Source organism: Chiloscyllium plagiosum, unplaced genomic scaffold (assembly GCF_037043375.1).
Source record: "Chiloscyllium plagiosum isolate Xiang-an unplaced genomic scaffold, Cpla_swu_hap1 HiC_scaffold_11, whole genome shotgun sequence".
In the NCBI taxonomy this organism is placed as follows: domain Eukaryota; kingdom Metazoa; phylum Chordata; class Chondrichthyes; order Orectolobiformes; family Hemiscylliidae; genus Chiloscyllium; species Chiloscyllium plagiosum.
The window spans coordinates 5,802,351-5,816,477 of NW_028270149.1; the positions used below are offsets into that span (position 1 = coordinate 5,802,351).

At 38.8% G+C, this 14,127-nt stretch overlaps 1 protein-coding gene across 1 annotated transcript in view; it reads right to left on the reverse strand.

Moving 5' to 3' along the window:
* Positions 1-14,127, reverse strand: part of LOC148148739 (uncharacterized) — a 67,662-nt gene that overhangs the window by 33,801 nt on the left and 19,734 nt on the right. Inside the window, exons 3-6 of the mRNA XM_087992301.1 lie at positions 12,358-12,441; positions 10,106-10,210; positions 8,317-8,323; positions 3,808-3,950 (exon numbers count right to left, since the gene is read on the reverse strand). Of these exons, the coding sequence (XP_087848427.1) occupies positions 3,808-3,950; positions 8,317-8,323; positions 10,106-10,210; positions 12,358-12,441 (339 nt within the window). The remainder of the gene's footprint in view (positions 1-3,807; positions 3,951-8,316; positions 8,324-10,105; positions 10,211-12,357; positions 12,442-14,127) is intronic.

A 14,127-nucleotide genomic window follows, 5' to 3' on the forward strand; every position in this document is an offset into this window, starting at 1 on the left:
GCATTCTATTTCTGCCTGTTCAACAACTACCCTCTCCTCTGATCTCTGGCTCTGGTTCCCATCCTCCTGAAGTGTTCTAGCAAATCTCCCATCCAGGATATTGGTGCCCTTCCAGTTTAAGTGTAACCCATCCTTCATGTACAGATCCCACCTTCCCCAGAAGATACCCCAATGATATAAGTATCTGAAGTCCTCCCTCCTGCACCAGCCCTGTAGCCACATGTTTAGCTGTGCTCACTCCCTGTTGCTCACATCACTAGCACATTACACTGGTAGTATTCCTAGGATTACTACTCTGCTCGTCCTGCTTTTTAGCTTGCAACCTAACTACCTGAAATCACTTTTTAGATCCTCATCCCTTTTTCTAGCTATGACATTGGTGCCTATGTGCACCACGACTTCTGGCTTCTCACCCATCCCCTTCAGAATCTTGTAGACTCAATCTGAGACATCCCAGACCCTGGCACCTGGGAGGCAACATACCTTCTGGTAGGAAAGCAAAGTATCAAATGGTCGTAGAGAGTCTGAAAAGGGATAGGATTAGGATTAGGTTACATGACTGGGCAAAAAATGTAGCTGGTGGAGTAAAGGTGAACTTTTGTCCATCAAAGAATAGAATAGAATAGCCTTTATTGCCACATGCACTCAAATGAGTGCAGTGAAAAGTTTGTAATGTCACTTCTTTAGCATTATTTTATGTACAAGATACCTCAGTACAGATACTTATAGTGTTTGTTACAGAATTGAAAGAGTTAAAAGAAAGTCTAGCATAAGAATACAAAACTGCTGTTCATGATTAGTCTTTAGTTTTTGTCTTTTAAGCAAGTATAGAATTTCTGGAAAAGAGACATGCTGTTGAATCTTTAAATCTTGCACTTCTCAGGACAGATGCAAGAACACCAAATTGCAAAATAAAGACCAATTTATGTTTGAGAAAGAGTGATGAATGGTTGAATTATTCAAGGAATTTCCATTGATCATGCATTAGGGAATAGTCACCCCCTCAGCTTTTGTTTGATGGGAAAATCGATTCTGGTTGAGGCATTGCCATGAGGTCTGTGCTGGACAAATTATTTCCACCTAATTTGGTGCCACAGGCAAGTTTAGCTACCATAAATTTAGTCCCCTCATCTAAGTCATTAATACAGATTGTAAACATTTGAGATACCACTATCTGTTATACTCCTCTTGGTACAGCTTGCCATGTCAATAAATATCCATTACTTGTACTCTCAGCTTTATGTTTGCTAACCAATCTTTAACCATATTAATATGTTAGCCCTATACCATTGGAATAGATCAACATAGTTTGGGGGTAGAATCAAAAGTGAAGGACACCAAAGGGGTGGGGTAGGTAATGAATGAGGCACGTTTACTAAGATATAGCCAGAAATCTTAATGGATCTTCTAGTGAGAATTTCTCCAAACAACTCAAGAACTCACACTTAGCCAAAAAAGTGGAAGATTCAGCCTATTATTTCTGTTTGTTGAAGACAAGAACTGGCATATGAATATTGGTAACTTCTAGCAAGTCTAAGTAAACCACATTGTGAGCCATGAAAATAACAAATGCTGGAGTACACAGTGGTTCAGACAGCATCCATGGAGAGAAAGCAATCTAATGTTTTGAGTTGAGAGAACTCTTTATTAGGGCTGAAGTGAAATGTGGAGGGTGCAACATTTATGCTAATGTTGGGGCGAGGTTGTATTGTGGGGGTGATAGTGTGTTGAGTGCTGGATGAGAAAGGATGTCGCTGGTTCAGATTAAGTGAAATTCACATGAGGTAAGTCTGAGTCGTTGGTAGTTGCTGAGAAAGGAAACATCTTGTGGAAGCAAGTTTTGGCAAACACCCTGTTGAACAGAAGGGAAATGGAAAGCAATGAAGATATACACAGTGAAAAAGACAACCAAATTCCTGTTGAAAGGAAGAGCAAGCTGTTTGCCAAAACTCTTCCACAGCCATGTTTCCTTTCTCAATGTCTGCCAATGACTCAGACTTACCCCACATGGATTTCACTTAATCTGAGTTATCAACATCTTTTCTCATACAGCACTCTACATCCTACCACACCTCCACACCCCATCCCCTGCCAACTATAGCATAAATGCTGCCCCCTCCATGCTTCACTTCAGCTCTGATGAAGGGTCATCTAGACTTGAAACATTAGCTTTACTCTCTCTCCATGAAAGCTGTCTGACCCTCTGTGATCTCCAGATTTGTTGTTTTCAGTGCAGATTCCAGCATCTGCAGTAATTTGCTCCTAAATTGTGAGCCCAACTGATCCTCTTAAATTGGTTGTTAGTGCAATACATAGTGGGGGTTGTTTAGCTTATTTGGCTGGACAGCTAGCTTGTGATGTAGAGTGAGGCCAACAATGTGGTCTCAATTCCCACACTGACTGAAGTTACCATGAAGGACTTTCTTTCTCAACCTTTCCCCTTGCCTGAGACATCCTGATTCTCAGGTTCAATCCTGCGAACATGTGACAGCATCCAGTGAAAGCAGATTGAGAAGCAGTGTTCTGATCAGCACAAAAATCATCTTAACAAACCATATGAACAGGGACCACTGAACCATTTCCCTCTCCCCATAACACCCATGTTTCTTTTTCCATCTGTACATGTGTAGAGGGAGAGCTTATTAGTAGTTATATACTGATGGTTCATAATTCATAGCATCGCAGAGTTTTTACAGCACAGAAAGGGGTGCTTTGGAGCAACAATTCTGCAGCAGTTGTCAAACATCTAATCCTATTTTTGAGCACTTGGCCCGAAGCCTTGTGTGTTATCAGTTTTGTAATAAACAGTAATTCTTATTAATTACAGAAACTTGGCCAGGATGTCTGTTAACCAGAGTCTAAAAGGCATATGATTTGAGCAATTCTGCATACTTTTCAAAATCTTTAACATTTATGATGATATTGGGAATAACTGGGCTTGATTTTCAACAGCTACCCCAATGAAGTGTAAGAAACATAACAGGGCAAACCGATAGGAATCTCACCTTGTGAGAAAAGAAAGTGAAAAGCGTAGGTAGTTTTGAATCTATAATAAAAATATGGAATTTGCATAAAGCTACGATGAATTGCAAACTCTAAACGTAAACTATGATGGCAGCCATACAAAATTAATTATTGAGATGTGCGTTATTCTGCATGTCATACATTTGTTGTTGAACTACATAGGTACAAAGTGCTTTCTGAACATAGGCACCACAAAGGGCTTCTTGGTAATTTCTTGAAACAAGACTTAGTCCCCATAATGTGGCTGAAGTTCCTGAAAGCATTTCTATTCATAAAATGCTCAATACATATGACTGGAGCAAAGTCCAATTGTTTGAACAACAAAACCAGCAAATTTACCTCAGCTGAATTATCAGCAGACCATTTTATCGCCAATTCTGTTTCCTGGTGCCACACTGCCCTCAAGGACTTTGAGGCTGCAGCATTTATAAATTTTTGTCAGTGTATTAAATCCCAACACTACCCCAACACATTTTCACAGCTGAGCCTCAGCATCACATTGGGTGTGGATTTACTTTAGCGAATTAGTTGAACTATTATGAGGAACAGTCAACAATTAAGGAATTAACTGAACAATAGCAGTCACAACGTCCTGTTAACTCTACCCACAGAGTATGTTCCATTCTCATATATCTGCTACCTCTGTATGCACTATATTGCATAGTTACCTGTATGTGTCTCCTTTGAGCTTCACAATTCTTAGATTGCTTGAGAATCTTTTACAAATCTTAATTTTTTTCAATATTTATAAACATGAGATCAATAGATTATTGTTTTTCTAACCAGGCATTATGTTCATTTCCAACTCGTCCAGTCGTTCCTCAACTGTATCATCATCATCATCATCATCTGACAGATCTATAGGTTCTGGGTCATCGTTGTCGTTGTCAGAATGGCTTTCTCTTGCAGATTCTATAGTATCTTTGCTACTGTCTGTAACGTAAATTTGGGAAATTGTTAGAGTGGATTTATGACTTTACTGCAGAATAAAAATGTAAGTAAAAATGGATGCAGCAAAATTCTCTTGATCTTTGCAGCCAGTTAAGTTATATCTTGGTCTCTTTGTGCAAGATAGAAATCTTCAAAAACAAAGCATCTTATACATATACATATATATATATCTTCTGCTGGATAAACTCAGTCCTCATTATCCATGTGGGATAGAAGCTTGGACCTCCTACGAGTAACAAATAATGCGGATACCATTCCTATGTACCTCTCCCATGTGCTGCAAAGGAATGCCTTCGGTTTACCAAGCCATACCGGATATGACAACAGGAAGAAATAAGTTGGGATCTGGGGCCGACTTTGCAAGTACAAGAATCCACTGGTACCAAAACAGTGCATAAAGTGTACTGAATGTAAGCTTTTGGCAAAGTTTCCACAACACTATGGAATCTACATCTGGATAGCGATACCATGCTAGATGTCATCTAACATGTCTGGTGCATTCCACATAAAATTGAACAGCAGAAGAGATAAGTTGGCCTGTATTTGAAAAAAAATTACAATACTAGTCCAATATCCATTTGTTACGATACAAAGGTGAACCCCTCTATTAATTAAACCAAACATCCAATGAAGCTCACCTCACCTCATAATCTGTTAAAATATGAGAGACAGAGAACTCCTAGATTCCACTATTTAAAGAAAATAACATCAATTTATTGTTTTAACTCTAAAAGTTAACATTAAACAACAACTTTTCACAACTCTAAGGCCTCCCTTTCTCTTAACTCTATAGCAATATGCTGTACCAATAAGACACTTACTAAACTTACATCAATTTAATTTCAACACCACACAGCTGCTGTTTCTTCCGTGACTTCATTCTTCTGGGTTGCTGATTTCACTGGGTTGTCTTCCTTTTTACTGCGAGCATGTTTCAAATGAAAATGTACCTTTGATAGAGAGTATTTTCCGATTTCTTTGAGAGCAAGATGTTAGATGTACAATTAATTCTCTTTGAGTTTCTCTCTTTATGGCAGTTGCTATATTACCAATTTTCAAAATGTCCACAATTTATACCCTCCCTCAACATCAGATTGTCTAATTGGTTTAATTTAATTTAAACTGATTGGTTAAATTTGAATAGTTGCCATAACAGCAACCTAAATTCAGGTATCCATTTCACAACCAAATGTAACATACTTTCAATTTTCCAGTATACTCTGGGACTGCCATCTAGTCACATACACAGGAGCTTGTAATCTGTCAGTTCAGAACAGCATTAACTCTCTCTGAAAGGTACAGTTTATGCCTTCAAATTCATAACACCTTTCTTTTCCACATAAACCTGAATATTTCTTCTTTTCAGACATTTGAGTAAATCGCTATGTAAAGTTACTAATGAATCCCATTTCCCTGGATTTTCATATTGTGATGAAACTGCTCCTTTAACAAGGTTATACTGTCCTTGGCTTCTTTCAGAGAGCTCGTAAATGACACAGACTCTGAAAAGGGTCTATTTCTGATGAAGGACTTTTGCCCGAAACATCGATTTTCCTGCTCCTCGGATGCTGCCTGACCTGCTGTGCTTTTCCAGCACCACTCTAAACTAGACTCTGGTTTCCAGCATCTGCAGTCCTTGTTTTTACCTACAGACTCGGAAAAGTCTGGATTTGAGGGTGTTTAGAGCCAATTTATTTATAACTAACAGATACTGCCTCAGACAGAATGCTTTCAATTTTTAAAAAATGGTGAAAGGGGAGTGGCCAGTTCTCCCAGCTCAGCTTTTCTCTGTTTTGGTTTGTTTTTAAAGTAGAGTTAAAAAGCTGCTGGACCCAAAGAAGCAGGTCCAGGCTGGTACTCTCTCTCTGACCTCTATCGTGCAAGAACCTGTGTTTGATTTTACCTTTTGTGCCAAGGGGGGATTATGGGGATGGTTGCAAGGATTTGGAACAGTATCATTAAGTTGGGATGATCTGTTGGGTTTTGGGAGATGTTAAGCTATTCGGTATTCTGTTTTCTGTTGTTTGTGTTTCATTTAGTAATCTTGTAAATAAATTCTATTTTGTTTAAAACTGAGTGGTTTGACCAGCAGCATTTCTCCTGGAATATCCACTTCACACCTGCTTAAAACAACTAGCAAAGTTTGGGTCTGGACTACTTTCTTGAAATGTTTTGAGGGGGTCTGGCCCATCACAGATTGGGGGCTCATCCAGATTTGCTCTATTGTTCCAATTTGGGATTAGGGTTGTTGGACTCGAAGGCAGTGAGTGGTAGGTGTCAATTTCAATCCGTGAGGGATAGAAATTGGGGAAAAGAGAAATCCTCACTTGGAAAGGGAAAAGTAGATCTCATGAAGATCAGAAGGATAACTTACCACAGGGTAAAAGGGAAACCCTTGAAGGGAACAGAGAAAAACCTTATCAAGTCGAAAGGAAATTGACTGAGGTGAACTACTTGATAGGGACTCCAGACAGAAGGAAATCTCACATGTGAATATGTTCACAAGCTATTTTGACAGGAAAAGAAAGCAAGAAGACAATGTGTTATTGGTTACAACACAGAGGGAAGAATCAAGTTCAGAGGATTCTGAATTGGACACTCCTAAAATTAAATTGAACATTAAGGAAGTTGTAAAAAATTAGGATAAGTTATTGAGTTACTTTCCAGAGTAAAATCAAAATGACCTGAAAGAGTTCTTCCAATCACATGGGGAGATATGTGGAAATCAGCTGGGACGTACAAACCTAATTATGCATGAAGTAAAAATAGGGGATACTGTTCCAATTAAGCAACATCCTTATAAGCATAATCATCTAAAGTTGGCACAGGTTCAAAAGGCGATTGAAAACATGCTCCGAGATGACATAATCAAAGTGAGTTACAGTGACTGGAGCTCACCCATGGGTGCTAAAGCCACATGATACCCAACGGTTATGTGTGGACTATCGCAAAGTCAATGCAGTTACAAACACTGATGCATATCCGATTCCATGTTTGAAAGACTGTGTTGAAAAGGTGGGACAACCAGAGACTACTGGCAGGCAATTTTGTCATAAAGACAATTTTGGCTTTCATAATGCTGAATGGTCAGTATCAGTTTCAAGTCATGCCATTTGGCATGAAAAAAGCGCCAGCTACATTTCAGAGATTAACCAATAAGGTCATTGCCAGATTAACCAAGTGTGTTGTATGTATCTATCACCTGGTGATTTTTAGTCACCCATGGAAGGAACATTTACAACATTTGCCAGACTTGTTTGATCAACTTCGGAAGGGGGTCTTGATGATAAAGCTGGCTAAAAGTGAATTTGCCAAAGTCCAAGTCACCTTCCTGGGCCATGTTATTGGACACAGACAAATGGCCCCACGGGATGCAACAACAAAGGTAATTGGGGAGGTTCCCACACCATCGACAAAAAGAGCAGTACAATGGTTCCTGGGATTGAGTGGATTTTATTGAAAATTCATACCAAATTTTAGTGTGGCTGCTCCACTCACTGAATTGCTAAAGAAAGGCAAGAAGTTTCAGTGGACAGTCAACTGTCAGAAGGCATTTGACAGCCTGAAAGCTGTGTTAACCACTGTTTCTGTATTAGCCACACCTAATGACACAAAGTCATTCAAGATGGCTATCAATGCAAGTGATGTGGATATCGGTGCTATGCTCTTGCAAGAAGATGATGAGAAGATAGAAAGATCAATATTTCTCCAAGAAGTTGAACATTCATCAGGAGAAATATTCGACGGCCGAGATGGAGACTTTGAATTTGGTGTTGGCGTTACAATATTTCAGTGTTTATGCTACCAGTTACATATCTGAGACAATCATATACACTGATTATAATCCATTGAAGTTTGTGGAGAAATTTAAGGGCAAAAATGCCAGCTTGTTAACAGCCATTAAATGTGAAAATTGTGCATTTGGCAGGATGAGAAAATGTGATTACTGATGCATGATCACGACTTGAATGAGAAACAGAGGCATTTGGTAGCAGGAGTACAACAGAGTGGAATGAAATGTAGCTGTGCATGATTGCACATTTATAGTCAATGTAATATATATGTGTGTTTTTGAGTACTAAAACAAAGAACAAAGAAAGTTTACAGCCCAGGAACAGGCAATTCAGCCCTCCAAGCCTGAGCAGATTGAAATCTACTGTCTAAGCCTGTCGCCCAATTCTGAAGCATCTATATTCCTCTGCTACCCACCTACTCATGCATCTGTCCAGATGCATCTTAAATGAATCTACTGTGCCTGCCTCTACCACCTCTGCTGGCAACGCATTCCAGATGCCCACCATCCTCTGTGTGAAGTACTTGCCGCGTGTATCCCCCATGAACTTTCCACCTCTCACTTGAAAGTGTGACCTTCACCTGGGTTAAAGCTTGTCTCTATCCACCCTGTCTATACCCTTCATGATTTTGTAAACCTCAATCAGGTCCCTCCTCCATCTCTTTTTTGCTAATGAAAACAAACCTAACTTACTCAACCTCTCTTCATACCTAGCACCTTCCATACCAGGCAACATACTCGTAAACCTTCTCTGCACCCTCTCCAAAGTGTCCACATCTTTTTGGTAATGTGGCGACCAGAACTGTACACAGTACTCTAAATGTGGCCGAACCAATGTCTTGTACAATTTTAACATGACTTGCCAGCTCTTATATTCAATACCCCATCCAATGAAGGCAAGCATACTATATGCCTTCTTGACCAGTCTATCCACCTGTGCAGCAGCCTTCAGGATACAATGGACCTGCACTCCCAGATCTCTCTGCCCATCAACTTTTCTCAAGGCTCTTCCGTTCAATGTATAATTTGCTCTAGAATTAGTCTTGCCTAAATGCATCACCTCACATTTGTCTGGATTAGAACTTTCTCTCCACAGATGCTGCCCAGCCATGCTGAGTATTTCCAGCATTTCCTGTTTTTTTTATTACAATGGATTATGGCTGACAGGGTATTCCAGAAATAACGACACAGGGAAGACAAGGAAATGGCCCATGTGAAGCAAAAAAGATTTGAAAATTTTGGAAATTAGAGACAAAATTGATGTTTGAGTTCAAGAAGGGAACTTGAAGTTGTATTACGAGTTCTCAAGGCACTGTTGAGATGATGGAAAGGGCCTGTGTAGAACTGTGTAGATCAACATGTCACTCAAAAAAATGCAGATAAAGCTGGGACCCATACAGGTTCGTTAAGCAATACATTTTATCATAAGAATTGTTAACTAAGTCAATGTGAGACCAAGTTTGACCATGTGAAGAAGGGTGGTGGTGGATTGAAATTTGTTGGGCCTCTGTTCAAGGAAGAAATGAGAAGCCTTCAGAATATTCTGATGGGGAATGTAGGTATGAGAAGAATAAACGTTATTGTTCAAAAGATAAACATTATTGTTTAGGGTCAGGAAACTAAAAACTGTAAATGTGGCAGGGGAGTGAGAAGAGTCACATATATAAATGGATGAGACCACCGAGGGGAGATAGGAAAAGAATGAAAACAGATGATTTGGGTATTTATTCATTACTGTCTGTGAGACGTGTTGATTGCTCACATTCCTCCACACCGACCCGCCGAAGCGCAACACACCCAGACCCATTCCCCTACATTAACCCCTTCAACTAACACTACGGGCAATTTAGCATGGCTAATTCACCTAACCTGCACATTTTTGGATTGTGGGAGGAAACCGGAGCACCCGGAGGAAACCCACTCAGACACGGGGAGAATGTGCAAACTCCACACAGAGAGTCGCCTGAGGCAGGAAATGAACCCGGGTCTCTGGCGCTGTGAGGCAGCAGTGCTAACCACTGTGCCACCGTGCCACCCACAATGGCAATTCAAAAGTACGTTATTGGCTGTAACACACATTGGATGTTATGAGGCCACGAAAGGTGCTCATGAAACGCAATTTCTATCTTTCTATTTTATCAGGTGCCCATGGTAACACTTTAGACAAGCAGCAGGAAGCATAGAACATGGTACCAGCACTGTTAATGATCTTTTTCCACAGCTACTAAATCAAAATTACCAGAGATTATCAGAAGAGCCCCTAAGGATAATTCAAGCCAATATTATGTATATTAGTCATCAAAGTATAAGCAAAATTAAGTTGAACAGCAGTCCTACCTCTTTGTATTTGTGGCCAAGCATTTTCTCTGAAGCTATCAAAAGGTTCATTCCTCCTCAATATTCTTTTTCCTTTTCGCTTTTTTGAATTATGTTTCAGCAGATCTACAACATATAATTGTCATGCCAAAAGACATAGAACTTCATCACAAAAGCTTAATTGTACAAATTCATCTTCCATTCTTAAGCATTTAATACATACATAATAACATTATCTTCAAAGGTTATTTTAAAATTGCTACAAACTGCAGCAATAGTTAATTATTCAACATGTGAAATCTTAACAGGTCCAGTTGAAATATCTCTTTTCGCCATTTCAGTGAAACTAAAGTAGCGCAGATAAAAGGATTGCATGTGATTTTTGGTGTTCCATGGCATCAGCTGCCATAGATTCTTAAAGCAGCATGATATGATATTTTTCAGGGACACTGCAGAAACATGCTAGAGATCAAATGTTACTGATATGGCTATTTTGAAGTGAAATATAAAGATCTGCTTCTTCAAACAGGATAGAAGTGTTCTCAGACAGAATATTAAAGAAAATCATTCATACTTAACTAGTGATTTTCTATCCATGAATTAACAGATTAGCAATAGTTTGCTCCCCTCTCCTACAACTCAACTTCAAGAAAATGTAGTTGTTTGCTGGGATTACCAGATCATGAAATCATCTTTAGGGCCCCCTTACATGATGCTCGTAAGCTTTTGCAAGTACTAAAGAGAGAAAACTGATCTTGAACACAGTGGATCTAAAATTAATCTCACCTCCTCACAATTTCAATATTTTTTAAACCAACTACCATTATTTTGGCTTTTGTGCATGAATTATTTTGTCAATTACTCTCTCCCTCCCCTCCACCCTATCACAGATATTGCATCTCGCTTTTCCTCCCTGCTCCCCTTTCATTTATTCAAAACCTATTGTATTTCTGTTTCTCAGTTCTAATGAAAGGTCATTGATCTGAAATATTAACTCTGTATCTCTCACCACAGATACTCCCAGACTAGCTGAGCATTTCCAGCATTTTCCACATTTATATCAAACATTTTCTTTGTCTGTAACACAAAGCATGATTGGTGTAATCTCCTACACTATGTTTAGTTAGTCAAGATGTGGAAGAGGAACTTATCAGATGCTTTTCTTTAAGTTGCGTGGACTTTGATGTCTTCTTGGAGATTCAGTGCCTGTATGTGGGTGGGGATTGGTTTGCACCAGCTGTTCTTATATAGTTCAACATTGTAATATGTTTTTATTTTTTAAGTATGCTTACCAACAGAGCCAATCAGCATTCTTGTCAGTTGCTAGATGAAGATATTTAGTCAATGGACACTCCTCAACTTGTAGGTTTTTGAGTCACTGTTGAATTGCACCACAGATGTAGCCCAGGTGGACTTGCCAAACCCACTGTTATTGAATGGCTGCACCCAACAGCTGTGCTCAGTTGGGCAACAATTTAAAAGAGGCTACTATCAACATAGGAAATTGGTGTTCAGGCAGCAAGGTTGCAGTGATGAAGTGATTTCTGGTGGATGATTTTCTCTGTGAAACCTTCTGCCTCAGGCCTTTCAGCTGTTACTTCTCAGCAGGGTTGTTTGACCATATGTGATGGCATGAGTGTTAATGTACTGAGTTGAGGATGACATTAACTAAGGGTAGGTTTTGAATACAGGAGTCATTTTCCAGTATCATGCCTGTTCCAATGATCTTCCTCATGTTATAGGGATGGGAACAATGTTGATCAGGACTGGGAGGGAAGGGAGGTAAGTTATTTGAAGACTACCTGTGCTGATGTGCATTGTTGAATTAAGTAGCGAATGAAGACATTAAATGTGGGTAATGTGTACAGCACTGGGTATAGTGTTCTGCAGTAAATATAGAATGGAATCAGGAGTGTTCCTTAGAGTTTGGCCTGTAGTTTCCATGTGGAATTGGCTGGATTACTGATGAGTTGTTGCAAATTTGTTTTGCAATCTTAAGGTGCTGAATTTTTATCTGTACTTGTGTGATAAAATTTAATTAAACAACTAATAATCAAAAAAAAGTTACAAGTAATAGCAGTTTAAAAAAAAAACTGGACTTTAGACACCAGTCATGTCATGACTTTTTAAATTGAAGGAAATGCATGGCTGTTGACGGGACTGTAATTAAATCCACTATTAAAACTGGTGTAAGTAAACTTTTAGGATATCAATATTACATCCCTGTTTATAAAATATATGTAAGGAAAATAAGAGTTGGTTATTATTCTGACCTTCCTCTGTTGCCCGCTGGAAGTTCTTTATGACCTCCTGTATCTTCCTCTCGTCAGGGTCTTCTAGAAGTAATTCATCGTAATCTGTTCCCAACAGAAATGATTACAGAATGTCGAGCGCAGATTTGCATCTAAATTCTTTTGTCACACATCAATATATTCAATGAGATTTTATAGATCACATGTTAAGTCAAATATCCATCTGCTCAGATTGACATTAAACTCTGCAGATAAGTACTGGTGATCTCCAATTGCAAATATTCTAATTACTATCTTGATCAGCAGCAATCAGTCATTTATTCTCATTTCCTTGTTCTTTCTCTACAATCACTTATGTTCTTCCTTTTCAAAGACATATCCAATTCCTTTATAACAATTGAACATTCAGAAAATTTAAATTAGATTTTTGGAAGTTAAATGAGAGTCAATCTTAATTATTCTTCTCAATTATCAACCAACATGTGAATTTAATTGTCCTGAATATAGTATGCTAGTCACACAGCGTTCATGTGGTGCAATGGTAGTGGCCCTAACTCTAAGCCTGGAGATCCACATTCAAGTCCTATTTGCTCCAGAGCTGTGCCATAACATCTCTAAACAAGTTGATTGGAAAATAGATAATCCAATCACACACCACTGAGTAGCATAACATCTGGTCACAATATTTCAATCTCAGTGTTTTTTTCTAATTAAGTTCCAAATGGTTTTTAATATGTGTTAAATTGCTAAGCAATATTTCAATAATATTTTTTCACTTTAAGATTAGAAATGTGCAATTCTTTGGGAGGTGGAAGTATAAACCATGCAAAATATAATTTGTGACAATACCACAGTTAATCAAATATGTGCAATTTAATGTTCCCTTTAAGTCCAAAGAGCATACTGTTGTGCCTTTTTCCAATCAATTACAAGTTTTTATGTTGGGACAATTTACATGTTCGCTGGATCTTAAATGCATCTTTTACTCACATATTCCCTTGGTTCATAAGGACAAAAAGCCATAAGAAACAGGGACAGAAGTAAGACATTTGGCCTCTCCAGTCTGCTCTGCCATTCAATAGGATTATGGCTGAACTGACATATCATTTTCCTGCATTCTCCCCATAACCCTTGATCCTCAACTAATTAAGAATTTATCTATCTAAGCTTCAAATACACCAAAGGACTCCTGCTACTGTCTATGGCAAAGAGCTCCAATGACTTAAATAAGTGGCCTACACTGCTCACAGTGCCCCAGCTGTGGTCTCCCCAGCACTTTGTTCAGGTCCAGTAAGACTTCCATACTCTTATACTCCAACTTCTTGAAATAAGGTTCAAAGTCTGTGAGAAGATTTGTAGCTCGGGTGCTCGTTGTTGTGGTTCTGTTCGCAGAGCTGGGAATTTGTGTTGCAGACGTTTCGTCCCCTGTCTAGGTGACATCCTCAGTGAAATAAGGCCCAAACACATTCCATTAGCCTTCCTGATTACCTGCTACATCGATGTTCTAGCTTTCTGTTTTGTGCCTAAGTCCTTTTGTATTGCAGCTTCGTGCATTTTTTTTTCTATTTAAATAATATTCTATTATTTTGTTCTCTCATCCAAAGTGAAAAAACTTCACATTTGCCCACATTATACTCCATTTTCCCACTTTTTGCCAACTTACTTAACCAATCAATACTTCTCTGTAAACTATTTGTATCCGTTTCCACTGATTTTTGTGTCATCTGCAAACTTGGCTACAGTACATTTGTCTTCTTGATCTAAGTCATTTATATTGTAAACAGTTGCAGT